Here is a 23,278-nt window from a genome sequence, read left to right as displayed (position 1 = left end):
GGAGATCAGAGCAGAAACCACTGGCTGCAAGCAGGAGAACCTTGAAAACCCCCCTAAGGTCTATCACAGGGAACTTGACTGAACACAGAAAGTCGACAAAGATTAACGCTGGTGGGGGTGGGAGAGCTGTATCTGTGTCCCTCGGACATGACAAACATGTGAAGAAGACTTTGGGAGGAGGGAGGTGTCACTCATGGAGTGGGATGTCGGTGGACAGGTTGGAGATCAAAGTGACTGTGATTTCCCATCTAGGTGTAAGGACATGGGAGTGCAGGACCCATCAGGCAGACTGAGATAAGGCAGGGACTCCCTCTTTACCCACTATGGATCTGCCAGGTGAACAGAGGCTTCTGCCTGGATATCTTGCAGAGCTAATCCTCTTTCAAATCCAATCCCCATATGCATGTCCTTCATATAAGTCAAGAGAAGACAGAGCACCGATCCAACACCCTCCTTCTACTAACAAATCATGTGATTTCCAACAAAACCACAACCAAGGCAACACTTGAATGAACGTCTGTATAATCAAACTGGAGTGTCATCTGTCTTCTTTTGTTTAATCATATCATTTACATGACAGACAAGTCAATTAAGATCCACACAGCTCATGTGTTATTTATACAACAGTTCAAGTTATGTATGAGATTTAAGGGTGCAATGGCATCTATTTTTTTCACATAATGAAATACATACTGCACAATTTTTAAATAAGATTATAGCTTAGTAGGGGGGACGTGGTGGTGTAGTGGGTTGGGCCGGGTCCTGCTGTCTGGTGGGTCTGGGGTTCGAGTCCCACTTGGGGTACCTTGCAACGGACTGGCATCCCATCCTGGGTGTGTCCCCTCTCCCTCCAGCCTTATGCCCTGTGCTGCCAGGTTAGGCTCTGGCTCCCTGCAACCCCGTATGGGACAAATGGTTCAGACAATGTGTATAGCTTTTTAACAAAATAAAAGGCATTAAATCAACTCTGTATGAAATGAACTATACAATAAAGAACCCATAGAATATTTTGAATTTACACTATTTTGTAAATATGCTAATTTCTTTGTTCCTCAAATGAATTACATCTGAATTAGTTTTTTTTTCTGTGAATTATGCAACAAAGCCACTTCAGGCTATTGAGTCTTAAAAAGCAGACATCAAACAGTGCATAAAGAAGTACTGTTGGAGAAATTAAAAATATGCAGATAAAAAGAGCAACCAGTGTGACTACTATCTAGAGGCAGCCAAATACCCCGTAGCTTTGTATCCAGATCTCAGTGTATTTGGGGCTCCTCACAGATCTTGTTGTGGTTAAGGTCATGGACTTGTGTCACCGCTACACCACCGCAGCTACTGCTCTAGTGCCCTCGATCAAGGTACTTACTATGAATTACACCAGTACAAACATCTTGAATGCTAAATAGGTTTGACACTGCAAATTGCCTTTAATAGGAACATCAGCTAAGCAACAAATAAATTGCTGTAGTGCTGTGATTTAATTTGTCCTTAATACTGGTCCCACAGCTACATCCCCTAGTTAATGTGGGATTACTTCAGGCTATACACAATCCCATACCTCTTCTCTAAGTGAGACCTGAACGTGAACAAATCGTTTAAAAAAAATGAGAAATCCAATTTCGACTACGAACAGCTACACAAGTCATACACTGCTGCAAGATAAGGAAAAGTGTAGCAGTTCAGACAACCAAAAGAACTGCTCTGTAGACCTAATTTTCTCAGTATCCCAGCCCCACCCTTTTTGATTTTAGCCACGTAACTTACTAAGGAAATAATAGCATGTACTATGAGACACATAATTCTGTGATTTTTTTGGAATTCTGGAATTTGATGATTGCTTAGCTACTTAAATCAGTTCCTTCTGGGTTCATTTCTAGATGTAAAGCATGAATTTAAAACACGTGAAGCTGTTGAGACATTAACATTGAACTTTCCAAAAGGCTGCAGGTGCACCAGTCCTGCACCATGAAGAATTCCAAAGTAAATCCAGCTAAACCCAGTTCTCCCAACAACTCTACCATCACAGCCCACACACACACACACACACACACACACGCAACCCCATGTGCGTTCACCTCAATGAGACCTGGAGACCCCCAGCAGGCTACCCCTCTAATCTGAAACCACCTTCACACACACAATCCAGGGAGAGGAGGGTTTTACACTTTTAAATGATTTCAGATATATAAAATGGCACTCAATTAACTTCCTCATGCAGTCACATTACACGCATGTGGCACGTGTGTGATGTGAGCGGCTGCAAATTATGTCTCCACGAACTGCCACGTTACAGGATCAGAGGAGCCAGCCAGCGGAGAGGAGCATGAATTAATGATGGAGGCAGCAGCTGATCAGAAATCAGCTAATGGAAGGAGGGGAGGGTGCAGGGGAGTGTCAAACTGCCCCGGTCACGGAACACAGAACATAACAAAAGCGAAACAAAAACAACATACATGTGTGGGCGGGGGGCAGCAGGAGGTAATGCAGCAGAATCCTGAGAGACACATTAACCCCTTCTCTCAGATGCCCCCTCCCCCCTTGCAAAAAGCTGGCCATGAATGTTGTGTGGATAGCAGCCTGAGGGGTGCATTTTAAAATGTCAAAACAGGCAGTTCATAAGCTCCAATTCAGTGCCTGTGCCTTCACTTGAGGTTGGAGCGCACTTAATGATCATACACACACACTTCAGACACACGTGTGCAGGCCCCTGCACAAACACACACACTTTGCACATACATACATTCATACTTTCACTAACACAGGCACCTGGGGCAGCAGGTGGCACACCGGTATCAGCTACTGCTTTGCACTTGAAGGACCCATATTTGAATCCCTCTCCTGCTGTACTAGCCTGGATGAAGGTACTAATCTAGAACACAGTAAAAATTACCCTGCTATTTAAATGCTGTGAGCAGCCTAGTGTACAAACCTAACATTATAATTTCATTTCAGAAAAGAGGCAACTAAATGAACAAATAATAACTTACATACATACACACATACGTTCAAAAAGCATACAGACACACATTAATGTAGTAATACACTGAATCACATACTGAGTAAATAAGATCACTTTCAGAATCAGAATCAGAACGAGCTTTATTGCCAAGCATGTTCACACATACAAGGAATTTGTCTTGGTGACAGAAACTTCCACAGCACAGACAGAATGACAGTGACAAGACAGAGATGAGAAGATAGAATATGTGAATAAAGGATAAAAAATATATAAAAAATATAAAGTACTCAACATACAAAAATAGTCACTAGACATTATATGTATGTACAGGTATGTTCTATACAAATGGAAGGGAATGTGAGTAAGAGATATTATGTGATAAATAGATATAATTATAAATATAAATAGCGTTGTGTATTGCACTGGCTTACACTCTCGGGGGGATTTAGCTGTTCATGAGGTAGATGGCCTGAGAAAAGAAACTTTTCTTGTGCCTGGCTGACTCATGTCCAGCTGACTGCCAGCCAGTGTGGGTGTACAGGAGCTCGCAAACCTCTCAATCTCCACAGGGGTCAATAACAAATAAGAGGAGAGCTGCAATGTGTGAATTAGATTGAGGGTCAGAGTAAATCACAGCTATTCCCTTTCCAATGGGTCATAACTTACAGCCCTCATTCAGCAGAGTGGCCAGCCGTCGGCGCAGTGGGATACCGGCCACCTTTGAATAAAGCCAAGTGTTAGTGTTTATCTTTTAGGATGGCACAGCCTGAGCTCGATGCTCTCTCAGATATGACTCTTTCAGGCTGAACTGAGCTTTCTGCACTGAGATGCGACGACTGCTGGAGATGAAAGAGTCAATCAGCATATGGTCACCATAGCGGCACAGTCCTGCCTCGAGGGGGTTAGGACATGTCTGTTATTAAGAGTAATAATACTGCAGTCCACTCATGCAATAGCTTTCTACTGATGTGCTTTTAAACACACATTTTTCAAAGCAAGGTGGTGCATAATAGAGTTAATACATAAATGATAATAGACATATTGATAGAACTTTAATAAACTTTATTGATCTCGTAGGAAATTGTACACAGCTACTCCACTGTGAACGGCAAAAGTGTATAAAACCAGTACTAATACTAATACTAATGTAAAACCAGTTAATGTGACAAAGAACCGGAGCAAATGTGAGCTAAATGCAGGAGGACAATACAAAAAAACTGCTGTGGTTTTGTTTTTCTCCAAACTATCCTGGCTGCTGTAAGCCATATTACATTTACATGTACATGCATTCATTTAAGGGGGGTACAGCGGCGCAGCAGGTTTGGCTGGGGTTCGAGTCCCGCTCGGGGTGCCTTGTGACGAACTGGCGTCCCGTCCTGGGTGTGTCCCCTCCCCCTCCAGCCTTATGCCCTGTGTTGCCGGGTTAAGCTCCGGTTTACTGCAACCTCACTTAGGACAAGCGGCTTCAGACAGTGTGTGTATGTATTTAGCAGATGCTTTTCTCCAAAGTGACACACATCTCATACAAAATACAATGTTTTCATTACATTAGCAGAAGGAGACACTTAGATGCAGACGTGTGATTCTAAAGTGTAGTTTGTTTAATGCTGCAGAATTAACTAATCATCTTAATGGCCACTTTATCAATCGCACAGAATAAATTGCATTTTTTTTCTTTTCTACAGATTGATTGAGTGTGAACCCCATCAAGCCACAAATACAGAGGCCCCTCTTCTGTTTGGTCATGCTGAGATGACATCATGTTCCATAGTTGCAACAGAAATACATTTTATTTAAATAGATTGTATAGATTTATATTTTAAAAATCTATTTTTAAATCCCTCCTGGTAACCTGTTGCCTGTAAATAGCAGCAGCTCTCTTTTTCTTCCCAGGGACCAGAGCATAAACACTGGAGCACAGGTAGTGAGTCACAGTTACCCAAAAAGACACGGTGCTCATCAGACAAAACAAACCATCATTATCCAAATTCCTGGTGCATCCGAGCGCTCAGTGAATCACAGAGAGATGCTCATCAGAGAAGAAATTGCTGCTCAGAAATCCTGGATCCGAACCTCGAAGTCAACTTTTCAACCAAATTTAATTCTAAACACTGCTGTGGTCTTATTCTGTATTTAATGCTTTGCAAGATGGTATCTGAAAAGCTAACATGATATACCGAGTTTTTCGATTGGCAGCAATTTAGAAAGTATTCATATTATGACTGTGAAAGAATATGAATAAGCTAAGATTTGCCCAGTAAAAGCTTGATGGACATCTCTCCTGTCTCATCAGCCTCCAGAGACGGACTGCCATGGGAGGAATGTGGAAGGTATCCCAGGAATGTGACACAGTGATGGAACCAGGAAGAAGATCTGTGTCTTTGTTGCGCTTCTAGATGTGGACTAACCACCATCTGGGATCGACTTCGCAAGCATGACCCACATCGGCCGGCTCACTGCTTGTGAGAACCTCTGAGTGCCTCCCACAGCCCTGAGACGCGAGTCTGATACTGTTTGTCTTCACAAGACGACAGACAGGAAATGTGGAAGAGGGTAGATAGACTCATACAGTAGGACCTGATGAGAATGTTCCAGCTGATGTGAACCACAGGCCATACACACACACACACACACACACACACACACACACACACACACACACACACACACACACACACAGAGCAGAGCCTGAAGTAAGACAGCAGTGACATGCCTTCTTACTGCTTCATGGTCAGTGCATTAATAATCTGTCCTGTAAGCCTGTGGCCTTCTGCATCCTGGCTTCCAGAACAGTGATTTCCATCATCATACCCACATAACCAAGAACACTTCTTATCAGCAGACACGAATATTTCCTCATTGACAAAGCCATCAACAGGGATGACCACTGATGACTGCTGAAGCACTGTATCATCTTCTGAGCCCCTCAAAAAAGGCTAAAAACTCCTATGGAGCAGCACACCATGTCAGAAATGTATGACAGAACATTAACTGCTACATATACACTGATACACTAGATACACTACTTACAACAGGTCACTCATCCATACATCAGTGAAACACACTCTCTGTCACTCACACACTATGGAAGATCCTGAACAGCATGTCTTTGGACTGTAGACGGAAACCAGAGCACCCAGAGGAAACCCACACAGACTGAGTGGGGATCAAACCCACATCCTTTTGCACCACCCAGGCACTGTGAGACAGCAGCACTACTTGCTGTGCCGCCCAATAGTATTTACAATTATTTACCCATTTCTACATCTGGGTAATTTTACTGGAGCAATTTATGGTAAGTACCTTGCTCAATGGTACTACAGCTGGAGTTAAGGCTTGAACCTCTAACCTTTGGGTCCAAAGTAGCTCTAAACACTATGCTACCACCTGCACCATAGAACAGCTAACACTGGTACACATGTTACATCACACACTGGAAGAAGATATCGGAAGCAGCCGCTGTTGCTCCAAAGGTGCCACTCCAATCAAGTCTACTGACAGCCATCAGTGTCCTCAATGGTCCCCCTCCAGCTGGTGGGGCAATTAGAGGAATAAGAGCTGTATTTAGGAAAGTGTGTCATGTGGGGTGACCAAAAAAAACTGCGTGTTTTCATTGGACTCATAGCCTTTTCAACCGCAAATTTGCTGCTATTTGTCAACTGGTCATTAGATGCCTAATGTGGACTTAATTTCTCCATCGGTAAGAGTGACTTCATTACTTTCACATCCTTACATGGTATTTTTTCCTTTACTAACTCCATATATCTAGCAACCAGTATGAATACAGTTTATAATGCATTTCCCTAACAATGTCCGGGACAATGAGAAATAATTTGTAATGCACAAATTGTATTCTCTGAGATGTATGTCACTTTGGAGAAAAGCGTCTGCTAAATGAGTAAATGTAAATGTAAATACTATAGTGATGTATTTTGATGGGGAGAATGGAGACCTCGAAGTGTACAACATAAAGCTGTATTTGTTAGCACAAAAAGGTGGCAAAGAGCTACATCCAGAGTGAATAAAATAATATATAATATAAAATAAACAGGAACTATACTCTTTCAATGCAAGTTAATACCCCAAGCCAGCCTTCTCATAAAGGGTTGGTAAATCCGCAATGGTGTAAAACCAAACACAGAGCACGAGACCCTCTCGGCACAAAATGACATTTACTAAATAGTGAAATCCCACAAAAAACACCGCCCACAAGCAACTCATTACTGAAATAATCCCGTTAAACAAAAGACACAACTGTTCCCAACTATGGAGCTTAGCAGTTCAACTATACACAGGTCACTTCTTAGCAGGGCACCACAGCACAGCAGACACGACATTATTATTAATATTTTATTGCTAAGTTGTCACACTTATCCCGTAGTGACTTACTGTATATCAGCTGATCTATCTATTTATCTATCTGTCTAGTATATAACCAAAATGTGGACAGAGACAGTACAGTGAGAAACTGCAAATATGACCACATACATAGAGCAACGGCTGAAGGCCAGAAGGTTACAATATTTCACTGGTTTGATCACGCAGCACTGTCTAATAAGTTCCAGAAGGATTTTCAGACCATTTGACCCATTTATAGAGCTGAATATTTTTCATTTGAACCACTCAAGGTAAATACTTTGCCCAAGGGTACTACTCATAGGATAGGGCCTTGATCTGGCAACCTCCCAGGTACGTGCCCAAGACCTCAATCACTGTGCTAAAGGCTACAAAATGACAAGAACTGTTAATGAAAGTGAGTGAGTGAGTGAGTGAGTGAGTGAGTGCTTGGCAGTAGAAATGTGCTGAGTATTAAAAAATAATATTTTTGATATGGATCTAATAAGGGCACTGTAGTGACATGGTGACCTCAGTGTCATTATGACAATGGATCACAATGAATCGGGGGGTGGTATCTTTTTGTTCTGTACACACAAGGTCTCTCTAGACTGGACTGGCATGACACAGCTCCAGCTGGATGGGAAGAAAGAGGACACAGAGTGACATTCTCATGTGCTCCAACAATGGAGCTGGAGAATCTGGATGCCTCTTCAATCCTCCTTCATCTCCAGCGCTTCCCAGCTGGTGCCGGACTTGACTAGACTGGAGAACCATTAGCAATTCTCAATTGCTCAAAGGTTTTGATACAGAAAATGTAACCTACTGTACTAAATCTGGCAGAAAAAAAAAAACCCTCCACAACCAGCAGCAACTACACACACACATACACACACACACACATTTTCAGAACCGCTTGTCCCATACGGGGTCACGGGGAACCGGAGCCTAACCCGGTAACACAGAGCGTAAGGCCGGAGGGGGAGGGGACACACCCAGGACGGGACGCCAGTCCGCCGCAACTATTCTGTGTTAATCCTTCAAAGATAAACCGTCACCAGCAAATAAATGCCTTTATCTCTCATGCTACCATGGAAACAGGAAGTCACGGGTATTTGGTATAAATAAACCCGTAATAAAATTGGCAGATTATAGAAGGAGCTGTAAATATTTCATATATGTGTATCGTGAATTGTGGTTTTGTGAGTAAAAACAAACTGATGTAATTAATGAACACCACAGTATCTCACAGACGTATTTAATGTTGTGGAGTGAGACTGAGAAAAAGCTACAAAAAAGAAAATAATGTTGTACCACCTAATATTTGACACACAAATCTTGTCAGAGGACAGAAATTCTGTACTCTTTACTCCAGTCCAGCTGTGTATCTGTATCTGTGCTCGTGTTTTCACACACAAGTTTACAGTACCAATACGATGGAACAGCTCACCAGTGTGAAACTACTGATCTGAAATCGAAACAATTACTAATATTTTAAAGTGATATTGGTTACAGTTTTGACACGTTTCAAAAACTGGAGAATTTCTTGAAAAAATTCCCATTATAAAATAAGAAATACTCGTGTATCATGTGTTGCAACAACGCCAGAAATCCAAGGTCATTGGTGACACCAAAGAGGCAATTTGTTGGCGTCTCCATGGTAACAGCACCACAGCTGCCCATGAGTACGACGTATCTTTGACTGTCCCCAACGACTCTCGTGATGGGCGATGGCATATGAAAGGCAAACCACCATGGGAACGCAGTGCGGGAATTCCACGAGCAGTATCCTCCTCTGCAGATCAACAGATGCTCGTGATTGGCCCAGGGCTGACAGACAGATGGCTGGACAATGGGTCCTGCAAACAACACGTGGATTGTTCCCAGAATGCTTGGCAAAAGAGAACTTTCCTTTGAAGAGTAGGACTGCATTAAGGGAAGACATGGAATCTCAGTAGTGTGACTAAGTATATAGGACTACGTATAGCTGTAGTGAAAAGGGAGTATGCTGGTGAGTGTGGATCCCCAGGCAAGGGGCAGGGAGGGCCTTGATTGACAGCTCCCCACTGCCTGCCCCCCTTAACAAGTTAGTGCTGACCAGCTACTGGCATGTAAAGTCTCATTAGCCAGGATTTATCAAGGCAGCTGGTCGGAGGACTAGAGAGACTTTTGGGACTGTGCTGGCTGGGAGCAGGGGGGCTCCCAGGGGTTGCTGTTAGTACCGGCCATTTGTCCCATTGCTTTTCATTGCCTGTTCTTGGATCTCCTTTAAAGGGGCTTCATTTCCCTTATTTGGATCAGTTTGTAAATAAAGCGCCTGTTTTGTGTGGAAAACCTGCTGTCCTGTGCCTCAGTCCTGTCCATGTGGACACCGCCACCCCACACCAGGCCACAGTGTGCTGTGAATTGTTATAACATGTTGCATCTAACCTTTGTTCAGGGGTTGCGAGTATTAGGCTGTGATCAAGCAATTGGGTGAATGCTTAGTGTACTTTTTGTCTTTCTTTGGAGTCTGCTGGGGTCTCGCGCTTACTGTCCACTGAGGTTGTTGAACCCTCCAGCTGGGACACTAGGACAAAAGAGATGAGGAGGTGGGCTGGGTTTGTGGAAAACCGTGCAAATGGGAATATCAAGTTTAGGGGACCTTTATAATTTGTGTATACATAATATACGGTATATGTGGTATATATATGAGTGACAGCTGGGCAGGGGGGTGCAGTGGTGCAGTGGATTTGGTCCGGTCCTGCTTTCTGGTGGGTCTGGGGTTCGAGTCCTGTTTGGGGTGCTTTGCGACGAGGTGACATTCCATCCTCGGTGTGTCCCCTCCCCATCCAGCCTTGCGCCCTGTGTTGCTGAGTTAGGCTCCGGCTCACCACGACCCCACTCGGGATAAGCGGTTTCAGTCTGTGTGTGTGTGTGTGTGTGTGTGTGTGTGTGTGTGTGTGAGATGGCTGGGCTTAGCCAGGGATTCAATGTAACGCTTCCCTCCAGAAGTTCTGTTTTTACAAAATTCCAATAGAAAACAACAAGCACAACCATTGTGTGTTCTCAGCTCGTAACATGTTACCAGTTTACAAGCTAGCCAGTAAAAGCCCTTCGTTGCAGCACCAGAAGCCACTCCAGACAGAAGATCTCTTCAGTCTGCTTGAAGAACAATGTTATGTTGCCACTGAGAACTCAGATCATTAGAGCTGAGCTGCGAAAGCACCTAAAATGCCCTTTTCAATTCAAACGGCTTGATAATGATTGAGTCTGAGTGTATCTTATTTGCCAGTTTCTACAACGCATTAATCTTCCATGTAATTTTGGCTCATCGCTACACCTCTGTCCCAGTTCTGAGCAGCCGTGGGAATGCATCAGTTCCTGGTTCTGTTACAAAAACCGTGCCTTTATTTGTGCAAGAACACTTACAATGTTAGGTAAGCACCTTCACAATGATTTACTCATTTATACAGCTGGGTAATTTTTACTGTATCAGTTCAGGCTAAGTATCTTGATCAAGGCTACTACAGTACATGGGGGACTCAAACCAGGAACCTTCAAACAGTAAGGCAACTGTCCTAAAAATGTTCTCGCCATTTACAATGCGGCAAAGCAAAGAAGTGTTGCAGGATTTAAGAAAAAAAACTTTTTTTTACATGTGATCAGAAAGAAAATTCTTAGTCTCATCGCCTTTTGACACTTTTGTCTTCTGTCTGTCGTATTTAAATATCTTCTCACCATCGACAGCACCCTCCAGAAAGCCCTCACACCAAAACAACTTACTTAACCTAGTTCTGTCATACACTTACCATGAGTCTTGCTAAAATACTTCACTCCAAAACCACCACAAACCCACATAAAAGACTAAATCAATTCAGTGCTATTATTCTGTTGCCCATCAGGCACCCATCCAAATCAGTGCAGATGCCTCTAGAGAGCAATGAAGCATTGAAATGTGACAAAACTACAGAAATGTAACACTTTCCTGGCACAATGGTGTAGCGGACTGACATCTCACAGCTCCTGGGCTGTGGACTCTGATATGGAACCAAGTCAGTGTTTTTGGACTTTGTATGTTCTCCCTATGTTTCTGTGAGTTCTTTCCAGGTGCTCTGGTTTCCTCCCACAGTCCAAAGATGTGTTTCAGGTGGACTGGTAACTCTAATTTGTCCATTGTGTGTGTATGTGTTTGTGAAAATGAGTGTCCATGGTGTGTGTGTGCAATTGTCCTGTGATGGACTGTTGTCTTATTCATATTGTCCCCAGCCTTGCACCCTGTCCTGCCACAATAGGCTTTAGACCACTGCAACCCTGCACCCTGCATTGGACAATGGTTCAGTTTTTCCATGTTCTTCACCTTTCACTAGATTTTGACCAAGATTTTGACCAACCAAAATCTTGATGCCAATTCCAGTATCTTAATTGGTTTTTGTCAGATTTGGGAACGGCCCATAACTGATTTGCACGAGTCGATAACTCACACACAAATGAGGTTGTGTGCTGACTATTTCAGACTGAAAATGAACAATCCTGCATTCCGGTGTGGGAAAGCGACCTTTGATGTTCTTCTTAGACTGCACTGCTGGCCTCATGAAAACCAAACGTGCAGATAACTAATAATCCATCTTCCTGCATGCTGAGGTTCTGATCACTGCCACCCCTTACACAGAGACAACGCTGAGAATTTTCTCTGGTTTTTAAGGTTGTGTAAAAATATCCCTTTTAACTGTAAGCCTACAACACGCCAGTGTGGCTCCCTGGCTTCAAATCCTCTTATCTAACTTGAAGCTTCTTTTGATAACGGGACGCTACTACGACTTAGTTCTTATCATGAGAAAATGACCTGCAGCTCTTCTCACCGTACACACTTTTCCGACAGATTTGCCATGACGGCCCTTGTTTCGGCGAAACGAAAGGAGATGAAAACGGAAGCTTCTAGAACAGGGATACAGTGGCTTTCTTAGACCCTGAGGAGACTGCACACCATGGCCGCTTGCTTTAATCCAAAGCTGTTTTAGGAGTCAGTTTATTAACACGGTGAAGCACTGTTAATCATTCCTTTCTAAAGCTGCTGGTCAAGCTTACAATCTTGATGAGGCCAGCATTTTTTTGGCACCTGTAATGGAGTGCATGTAATTACAGTGTTGAGTCTGATAGCTTGATGCAGGCCATCCATCTCGCATGGCCTTGATGGATACATGGGGGAAGGGGACTCATCAGTGACAAATCACAAGGTTTCAGCAGGCTTGCGTGACTGTGGGAAAATTACCATAATGGGAACCAAAGAACGGAACATATGATGTATACATACATATACATATATATATAAATCCAAGTGGGAATGCAAAAACGGACATATATATCAAGTTCAATTTCATGTTCAAATTGTTTTTATTGTCATTCCTCTATATAGCTTGTATACAGTGGAACAAAATGTCATTTTTTTTGGAGACCATGGTGCAGTACAGAACAGGAGTACAAGACAATAAATAAATACACAGGACATGGGTTGTATTTGAGGACCTGAAGTGGCCACTGCATGCTACTGCATTGCCATCTTGAGCAATATATATGTAAATATATATATATGTAGGGGGCGCGGGGGCGCAGTGGGTTGGACCACGGTCCTGCTCTCTGGTGGGTCTGGGGTTCGAGTCCCGCTTGGGGTGCCTTGCGACGGACTGGCGTCCCATCCTGGGTGTGTCCCCTCCCCCTCCGGCATTACGCCCTGTGTTACTGGGTAGGCTCCGGTTCCCCGCGACCCCGTATGGGACACGCGGTTCTGAAAATGTGTGTGTGTGTGTATATATGTATATATATATCGTATATAACATGTGATAAAAAAGGCATAAAAACACGCAAAGACAAGTAGAAAGAGCAGAAATAAACACAGATCTCTCATTAAGAGGCTATGGCTGACCAATGGGATATTGCTGCTATCAAGATGACAAAGAATTTCTCTGAGATGTGTTTTCTCACTTTGCTACAGCATATGAAAACCAAGAAACATAAGTATGATCACATTTTCTGCTGTACATTGCAGGGATGTTGTTGTGTTAATATATCGGATGTGAACATTTCCTTGAAATAGTTAACATTTAACGGGGGCGCGGTGGCGCAGTGGGTTGGACTGGGTCCTGCTCTCCAGTGGGTCTGGGGTTCGAGTCCCGCTTGGAGTGCCTTGCGACGGACTGGCGTCCCGTCCTGGGTGTGTCCCCTCCCCCTCCGGCCTTACGCCCTGTGTTGCCGGGTAGGCTCCGGTTCCCCGTGACCCTGTATGGGACTAGCGGTTCTGCAAATGTGTGTGTGTGTGTGTGTGTGCGTGTGTGTGTGTGTGTGTGTGTGTGCGCGCGCAAAGGGGGAGAATAATGATAAGTTCTGCCATACATTCCTCCTGTATGTTGCTGTGTTTCTTGTCCATACAAAGTGTATTGCAGCAGGGTGCCTATGGATCATGTGTGTGATCACAGTGGAGAAGAGGTTAATCATCATTGCTCTACATTTGACAGTTGTCATTCAACTGTATCTAGCTGGCAGGAAGCCATGAAGACTCGATCCAGTCAGTAACTGTCCTACAACCCATGTTTCTGGGAGAGGTGTGAAGCCATAAACTGTCACAGTGACCAAAGGAAAGGACTGGGGCTGTACCCTTTCACAAAACTGAATTTCAAGATCAGTCCTAATAATCAATCAGTGATCAGTTGGAGGTCAAAGTTCAAGATCAGTTGACATCATGTCATCAGACAGAGAACCTCTTCTCTTCAGCTCTCATTTGTCTCCGATTTTCACACTTCATTGTCAACTTGAGAAATCACCGTTAACACCATTATGAATCCACAGAGACTTGCAGAGCACAAATTTGTGGACCATTTTTCAACTAAATATTTACCACATTTACATCAGATCCTTTGCACATCCAGGGTGCTAAACCTGTTTTACTCTACAGTCTAGACCTATAAAACCAATCAACAAAAACCCTGTGAGACTCTGCCCTGGGAACAAACACAGAGAGAAGGAAGTGTCAGGATTGCTGAGCAAAGAAAAAGGTTTCTGCTCTCATATTTGGTGTTGTTTATGAGTCTTATGGAAATCATACTGAATAGGGCAAAACTGCATCTGTACTGGGGTTAATAACCCATTATTCCACATGGACTGGCTTCACAACAAATGTGAGTTAATTAGTGCGCTCTCTGTCCTCTTGTATCAAACTCCTGTTGTGCTTTTGGATTTCAAACACTCCTTCTTCATGTTAATGAGACACTGAATCTCTGACCCCCTTTAGTGCATCTGTAACACCCTTTAAAAACCTTCTGTCTTCTTCTAAGACAGATCCCTTCACATGACCGCCTGGAAACGGGAATCAAGCTGGTTGGTAGAAAACTTAGTTCTAATGAAAGCACTTCAAAGTTGCACTATTTTGTCTATTTTAAAGCAGTGAGGAATTCGGGAAGTAAAGAACACAAGAATACAACAGAGTCAAGAAGATTCTCTAAACTCTCTGGTCCCCAATGATGACAACAAGTAGAGAGGGGTTCGCAGCATGGATTTGGTTCAGAGAAGTGACAATTTAATCTTCCAATGTTCTACCATTCCCATCAAGACCATCCAGGAGGATGATGAGGGAGAGAGAGTGATTGCATTGTCTTTACACTGTGAGAAAGCAGGAGGTCAGAGAAGAGAACTTTGAGAGAGGAGTGCAAGCATCTGATCTCTCCATAGGTGTCACCAGGGATGGAGTTCCCCAGGATGGTGTCAACATAAGAGTAAACGTGGGGCCGTGTGCATGAAATGAAACCCAACATCAAACCAGGAGAGTCCTGTGGAAGAAGCACCGCAGGCCAGACTGGGATACCCACGGTGGGGGTTGGTGCTCCTGGACTCCCTGGAGAGGATCATCTTCAGAAACAACAGGAAATAAGAGACCGATGGAGGGCACGCAGAACAGCAGGAGGATTTGAATTCTGCTGAGACCCAGAAATGGGCTTGGGGTTCAAATGTAAGGGATGCAATCGGAGAACACAGGAACTAAAGGACATAATGATGGCCATTAGTATCAGCACTTGGAGTTAGTCTACAGGGACAAGGGCCACATCCAGAGGCCCCGCTGACCCTCTAAAGAGCATCAAACCATTCACGGCATTTGAGAAAAACTGCCAAAAGGTGGTTGTGTTCTCTGCAGCGTGCTGACAACCGTTCAACTGCTGTCTAAAACCAACAGTGGGAACTAAAGCTCATGTCCTGCAGAACACTGAGCTATCAGATGATGCGCACGACGCACTGATGATAGATGTATATTGGTGTTGTCTTCTTTTGTTCTGAGGACAGATGCAAAATCTCACTGTAGCACAGAAAGGGTCCTGTTCACTGCTTAATCGTGCGGTTCTCGTCTCACTCAGGTACCCATCTGGAAGCTGTCAGTCACCAAAGCAAAGGAGGTGGACACACACAAGGCCACCACAATGCACTGAGCACTTTCCCGACCAGATGACAACTAATTGTATGCTGGCCACTGTAACTGTACAGCAACTCTAAGCACACGTAGTTCAGAAGTAGGCCATTAGGTCATGTCTGGGTTCAGGAAATGGTTCCAAGTCTCCAAGAGGCCAGTTTTGAGAGAGGAAATGCAGTTGTGCCCTTGAGGAGAGTACTTAACCCAGTTTGCTGGAGAAAACACCCGACTGCAGAAATGTTGGAACTCGACACTGTGTACAGCACCCTGGATCAGGGCACCAGTGAGGAAAATTAATAATGTAATCCTAGCTCTATTAAAAGCTTCTCAATTTTGTATTTCCCCTGGCAGAATCACAGGCTCCAGTGCTATCCTGTCCATTGTAAAGGGTTCCGGGGAGGTGTCACTCCTCTTGTGGATGCCTGGAGCTGGACCGTGTCCGAGAGCAGCAGGACGGGAGGAGACAGCAAGCCGCAGAGAGAGAAAGTAGGTCAGCATCTCGAGCGGTTCCTCTGGAACCAGCCTTGCATCGCCTCGTAGACCCAGCCTGGGCTGCACAGTGAGCACAGTCGACGCAGACAATGCAGAGATGGCCAGGGTGGGGTATGTTCACTCCACGACTGAGCAGTGCTGCTTCTCTCTCGCGCCAAAAATAATCCCGTCTGCATGGTAGTCTGACAAACACTTCAAGCGACAGGTTTGGCAGTAGAACTGCATTTCACTGAATTGAAAGTCACAAAAGATCCCCAACCAGCCTTTTCTCATGCATGCCTATGAATGTATATGCATAATCAAAAGAATGAAATGCACTGTGCTCTCTGTGTCCCCACCCCCGTACCTTCTGCCTGCAGCAGCTTTTTGACTCACAGCCGCCTGTAAAAAGCCTCTGGCCATCCCTGATATTCATCCAAAAGGTTAAATTAGTGTGCCTCTGGACTCTGTAGGATGCACCGTAGTGACAGAAGGTTTCAGAATCAGGGTCACTCACAGAACAGCCACTGAAGGGTGGCCAGGCTCAGTGGGTGTTTCTGTGGTGAATCAGACAGTGACCACAGTAGGAAGAGGTTTAGGGTGGAGATGATGGGGCATGATTGGTTGTGTCCGTTTTTACCTCCATTCTTTTCGTTTCCATCTTTAGCGCGGTGTTCCACATCCCCGGCACCAGTCCGGATGACTCATCAAGGCACACCATGCCAAGCAAGAGTGCTGTCGCCAGCTGGAGGAGTGTACAATCTCCTAGGCAACCGCAGGTGGAGCTTTTGAGAAGTTGGCTGGGGAACTCGTGGCCCCAAGTGGGGATGACAACATGAAGGTTTAACCACATTTCGCCTATGAGGTGCGAAGTAGCTAAACCTACTAGCTTCCCTCACACCACCCGGTGCCCTCTAGTGAGCCGTAAGGGAACTGTCCACAAAGGCAGAGGACCTGTACCTTGAGCTGTGCACGTAGCAGCCATTGGCACCTTTTCTCTGACACCAACAGGCTACAGATCTGGTTTTGTACTATACATCCCAATCTGTGTATGCATTGCTAATAAGGAACCATGTGAAAATGAAAATGAAGTCCTCACTTAATAGAATGTGGCCTTCTCATAACTGCCCCAGTCGGCACCACTTCGTTGAGCTTTCATTTCAGCCGAGATGAATTAAGCAGACAAATGCGTCGAGACCTCAGCTGTAATAGTCATCCTGTCATTTCTCTGCCACCCGCTCTATCAGCTCCTTGGCAGAGCAGCGATTTGTGTCCATTTGCGCAATTTCGTTTACTGCTGCACACCAGGACAAAGTATAGGTTGTTTCAGTCACGCCTGATGTGGGGAGAGGGCGTGCCACAGATTGCAGCCAACCTCTCTCCATGTATTAACACACACTTTCAGCCTTGTGTCGCACGGGGCTGCCAGCATCACAGATTGGAGCCCCTGTTCCTCCAGAGCTGCAGATGTCCTTGGAGGACAGCGTCCCTGTCTCTGCTGCGTCTTCAAAGGCCCCATTCAGAAATCAGTGTTTAGAATTATGAGGGCGGGGGAGGGGGTGCTTCAGCATCTTCCCGGTGGTGAAAGCACACAAAGACCTGAACCTCTTCACTCATCCCCAGTTCATGCACAAGGTTCCTCTTCTCTTCCCTGCTCCCCAGTAATAATTTGTTGTTGCACATCTTAAACATGAACCATTTCATATAGCTGGACATCTATCATAGAATTTCAGGCTTGGTTCCACTTAAAGGTACAATACCAGGGATTCTCCTGGGACTTGAACTTACCATCTTCTGGTCCCAAGTACAGTACCATTGCCTCTGCTCTGCCCTACAGTTATACAGTTGAAATCCTATTATATACAGTGTCATGTGTGTGAAATAAGCTCATTCTTAGCTATTTTTCCAAAATGTAATTTGCTGCACACCTATATTTGCCGCATTACACTGAAAATGAATCAGTTAAGAAAGAGGATCAAAACATATGCCTTCTTGTACAGTGTAAGGAACCAATAATCTGATCAAAGCTCAAAGCCAACATTAACACCAAATTCAGCAGGTTGTGCATAACACTTTTTTCTGCCAAACCCAAACATAACGGGCTTGAAGACCCAGGTGAACAGGAGACCATCGGGCTTTGCTCAAAGCCCACAGTACGCAGACGAATGGCTCTGGGAGGTGCGGTAGGCTTTCGCAGCCGACGAGGTGATGTTTCACAGGCGTGCTGATGGGGACTGTGCACGAGACAGCCGATATCTGCAATTTGCTCACGAGCAGGGGGGCAGAGCTCAGAGCCCCACCCTCTCTGTGCATTGTGTCGGTGTGTGAGATGGCTGCTTGTCATCCAGACCCCGGCCTCGCACAGCACACACCAGCTGCAGAGGACAGCAGGAGAGTGGCCAGGGACTGTGAGGAATCATAAATGTGATTCCTGCTGCAGGAGTCAAGGTGTGATTGACTGGGGAAGGCAGAAGGACAGTTACACTGTGTGTGTGTGGGGGGGGGATCTCGATTCAGTTCATGGTCATATTGTCACCTTATCTGCAAGGTGTGGGAAGCATGATAAATGTGGACAAGGAGAGCATAATTTCATAGGGAGCTGATTACCACAGATACCTGTCCTGATCACCTCCATCAGATACCTCCCAGTTCATGGGTGTGGGTGTAAATGAGATTAAAAAGAGCCCACTGGGGACTGCATCTGGAAGGGCTGTGGCTCCACAGAAACAAATGATGTTGGTGTAAACCGAGGTGAGACCCTCTTTTTTATGTGTCCAGTCTGTCAAATGACAATTTGAGGATGAGAGGGGGATGGGGGAGCATGAATATTCTCTCTTCTGTCAGATGGGTCTAGCTGATCAACTGTGCTTTATATAAAAAAATCACTGATTATCAGAATGCCATCACAACAGAGCGCAATGAGTCAATGCAAAGAGTCAATGCCGCGCGCTGCAACATGAAGTCTCGGCTGGGTCACGCGCCGTAAACACATATATCTGCACATTTATTTTGTAATTTAAATCCATCAGCGCTGTAGTGCTGCTGCCAAACGTCCAGAGTCCTCATGGCTAGAGGCTGTCCTCGTCCCTATTTTTAAATGGCACGAGAAAGAACCATGTCAGAGTCACCTTTTTGGGTGACAAACCGGCATTTGCAAAGCATTTCTTATCGATCCCTCATCCCTCTCTGTCATTAACTCGTCATTTTACTGCCCGTCTCGCCCCCGCCGGCCGCTCCCATGTCGCGAGCAGGCAGCGCGTGGACCCGCACGCTGCCTTGCGGAGAACCCCCATCGGACGGGCCGCGCGGGGGCTGCGGAACGCGCGCGGACAGCGCGGTCGCGAGGCAGGGACAGCGACGCAAGGCGACTCGCGCGCCCCCGATCCCCGGTCCGATCCAGTACATGAGCGGCGCATCTGCAGCATCGATGACAGCTGTCACGGGACAGGTTTTCATTTAAAAAATGGAAGGTGTACATGCGTGAGAGAAGATGCACACAAAAACCACTTGCACTGGAAGGAAAGACAATATATAACTGTGCGAAATAATATTTAGAAAAGCATCAACCTAAGTGAGTATTTCTGTCTTAGCTGCAGAGGCATGATGAAGCAGGTAAGGGGCGTCATCTCGAGACACGGACACCGCAGTATGAACAGTACTAGTACTCAGTACTGTATACCATTTATCGTTGCTGCTCATCAATTTCACCATATCAGTCCACAAATACACGGTTCTCATTATTACTGTACCTCCGCGAAGAAAGCATCCATCGCCAAGCCGCTTCTCTTCCACGAGGCTTTCCTTCAACCGACGGTAAAGCCGAGGCTCGCGTGCCGAGCGGTGCAGGTGCGCGTGCGGTCCGGTCTGCGGTCCGGTTTTCGGGTGTTTCCCATCCACGAGCCTAGCGCACGGGACCTCCCACCCGCATCTTTCTCATTTGAGCCAGAAACTGAAAGCAGAAAAAGCTCGAAGAGCCAGCAGTGTGGACACGGAACAAAGTATAGATGTTTTTTTTTTATCCCACTCGCGATGGTCACGCGCACAGCGTCCCCGCAGCCTCCCTCGGTCGCCTCTCGAATACCGCACTACTCCACCAATCCTGCGCTTACCGCCCAGACCTGAGAGTTTAACATGACAGGGCGGGGCCCAACGTGTAGACCCCGCCCATTGCCACGCCCCTTCTGTGCAGTATCAGTACAATCATCAGTTGCTCTGTACGCTGTTATTGCTGTAACGGGAATGTGTGCCCGCAACGTTCAAGCCTAATTGGTCCCGTTATATCTGTGTTCTCATCCTCTGAGCACTACTGGTAAAATTTCTGATCAAATTTCTAACAAATTGTGATGCTCCTGATTTTTAACTTCAGCATCACTACCATCATAATCACAAAACTCACCGTTAACATTCTCCACCACCATAATAAAAGTTATATCATGAGGTATTGTGGCCTTTAATTCTGATCAAAAATCACACACACACTGTTTACAATCACTCGTCCCAAGCGGGGTCGCGGCAGGCCGGAGCCAAACCCAGCAACACAGGGTGGAAGGCTATAGGGGGAGGAGACACAGCGTGGGTGGGACGCCAGTCCGTCCTCAAAGCACCCCGAGCAGGACTCAAACCCCAGACCCACCAAAGAGCAGGGCCCCAGATCAAAAATCAGTTTTTTGAATTTATTCCCAAGTGAATATACAGAGCAGGTGTCCCATATGATAACAGTGGCACGGTCAGTAGCGCTGCGTTCTCACAGTGCCTGGGTGGTGCGAGAGGACGTGGATTCGATCCCTGCTCAGTCTGTGAGGAGTTTGCATGTTCTCCCCGTGTCTGTGTGGGTTTCCTCCCACAGCCCAAAGACATGCTGTTCAGGTTCCCCCATAGTGTGTGAGTGACAGAGAGTGTGTGTGTTCCACTGATGTATGGATGAGTGACTCATTGTAAGTAGTGTATCTAGCAGTGTAAGTCACCTTGGTGAATAAAGTGTGTGGGCTAATAACACTACATAGAGTTCATTGGAAGCTGCTCTGGAGAAAAGTATCTGGTAAATAAATAAATGTAAAATATATACATTAATATTTATATGATGCCACAAAAGCCCTTATGAGACATTTCTCCTTCTCATAGTCATGGGGACTCACCCTCTGTAATTGCCCTGAACACATGTGACTGGAGTCAGATTCAGAGCTCAGGAGTCAAACAGTTGGTGAGGTCTAACCATTCAAACTGGATTGTAGGCAAAGCTTCAAGATTCACCCTCCTTTCCAAACATGTTTCCATGGTAGCAGCATGGCTGCGCAAGATGTCACTCCTAACACATATAGACAGAAGAGGTGTTTTATGTGGAGAGAAGACTTTGTAGATGCAAAGATCAGTCTAAAGGGCAACTGTTATTGCAACCGTCAATGACACTGGGTTCAGTGTAAATACGAGAGAGAGGGAGAGAGAGAGGGTGACCTCACAGAGGAGCATAGTCACCTAAATATGTGTCTTGTGGCCTAGTGTGTGACTCAGGAGCAGGACTGCTCACGATGTTGATGCAGAGTATCCAGGCTGAATAAAATATAAAATAATGATAACAAAGATGTTTATATACTCACTTCTAATTGCACCAGTTTAGACTCTGCAGTCTCAGTTTCATGTAAATGTTCCTCTTGTGAACGGGGGTGCGGTGGCCCAGTGGGTTGGACCACAGTCCTCCTCTCCGGGGGGTCTGGGGTTTGAGTCCCGCTTGGGGTGCCTTGCGATGGACTGGCGTCCCGTCCTGGGTGTGTCCCCTCCCCCTATGGCCTTATGCCCTGTGTTGCCGGGTAGGCTCCGGTTCCCCATGACCCTGTATGGGACAAGCGGTTCAGAAAGTGTGTGTGTGTGTGTGTGTGTGTGTGTGTTCCTCTTGTCCATTAAGAGAATGGGTCATGAGACTAAAAAAAACTAGCAAAGGACTAATCAAGGTTTGAATATTGCTTCTGTGATCAGGGAGTAAGATACTGGACTGCAGTAGCTTCAAAAAGTCAGTCCATGTCAGTGTGAAAACCGGTGGTCAGGAGGCAGTTCTGTGGGAGTGTTCTTCTGAGCCCAGTTGGATGGTCTAGAACACAGTGCAGCACCAGCACGGCTTTCACATCACAGAGGTCATCAGATGAGACACTCAAAGTCATGTGGGACAGTACACTGAGAAAGGACAGCAAGGGTATAAGACAGACTGGAACAGAAGGGTCTTCTCTGAATTCCTCTGAAAGCTGCAGCTGGAAATTAAAAAATGACCAAAACATTTTAGACCTGCTGCTAGGATGTACATTCACTACTAATGTCAGCAGATATACTTTAAACCAGCAACTAGCCCAGGAGCACATTGCTCAGTTGGAAAGCCTTTAAATCCAAGCTTAAGACTTATGTTCACTTTGGTATATCCATGACCAATGTAATTCCTGTTTGCTGTGTTTTTTTTTTATTCTGTATAACGTGTTTTTTTTTAATTCTGTATAAAACTCTCTAATCTCATTATGTCATCAGTCACTAACCATTTCTATCTTGTTCAGCATTGTTTCTCAACAATGACACCTGAGGAAGCTGGCCGTCATACCAGCACTCCATGTTGACAGAAACTGAGTGCATGCCATGGTGGATGAGGTGTGCCTATGTGAACCGGGACATAAAGTTATTAGCACTTAGCTTCAATGTTGTAAATAGCTGTAAATTGACTTAAAAGTCTTTTTTAATCGAGAATGCCCAGGAGAGGTGGGCAGCCACTGGCACTTGGACCCCCAGAAATTTTTTTCTCCCTTGCCTTGCAGTTGGGAGTGTTTTTTTGTCCCCTTTATCCATGTAGGCTTCTTTAAAGCTTTAATAATGATGTAGTTGTAGTAATGTAATGTAGACCCACCCATTTATTTCTATTATGGCTGCAATTCTTTGTTCAGTGCTTTGTGTCGCTGTGTGAGAAGAGCACTCTATAAAAATAATTGTGTGAATTACAGTGTAAATGTTCATGCACTGTAACTTCATGAGCATCCCCAGATAAGCTTTTATACAGCCGCTACTCCAGCGTTGTATGTGATTTTGTGTATCTTATTATTAGTATAAAAAAA

General features: G+C 45.1%; 1 protein-coding gene across 1 annotated transcript in view; it reads right to left on the bottom strand.

Moving 5' to 3' along the window:
• LOC108918451 (unconventional myosin-X-like) overlaps positions 1 to 20,266 on the bottom strand; it is a 90,004-nt gene extending 69,738 nt beyond the window's left edge. The window contains exon 1 of the mRNA XM_018725704.1: positions 19,946 to 20,266. Coding sequence (XP_018581220.1) covers positions 19,946 to 19,966 — 21 coding nt within the window. The 5' untranslated portion in view covers positions 19,967 to 20,266. The remainder of the gene's footprint in view (positions 1 to 19,945) is intronic.
• Positions 20,267 to 23,278: the final 3,012 nt, after the last annotated feature.

Source organism: Scleropages formosus, chromosome 14 (assembly GCF_900964775.1).
Source record: "Scleropages formosus chromosome 14, fSclFor1.1, whole genome shotgun sequence".
NCBI classification, from domain to species: Eukaryota; Metazoa; Chordata; class Actinopteri; order Osteoglossiformes; family Osteoglossidae; genus Scleropages; species Scleropages formosus.
This window is presented reverse-complemented; position numbering and strand designations above follow the sequence as displayed.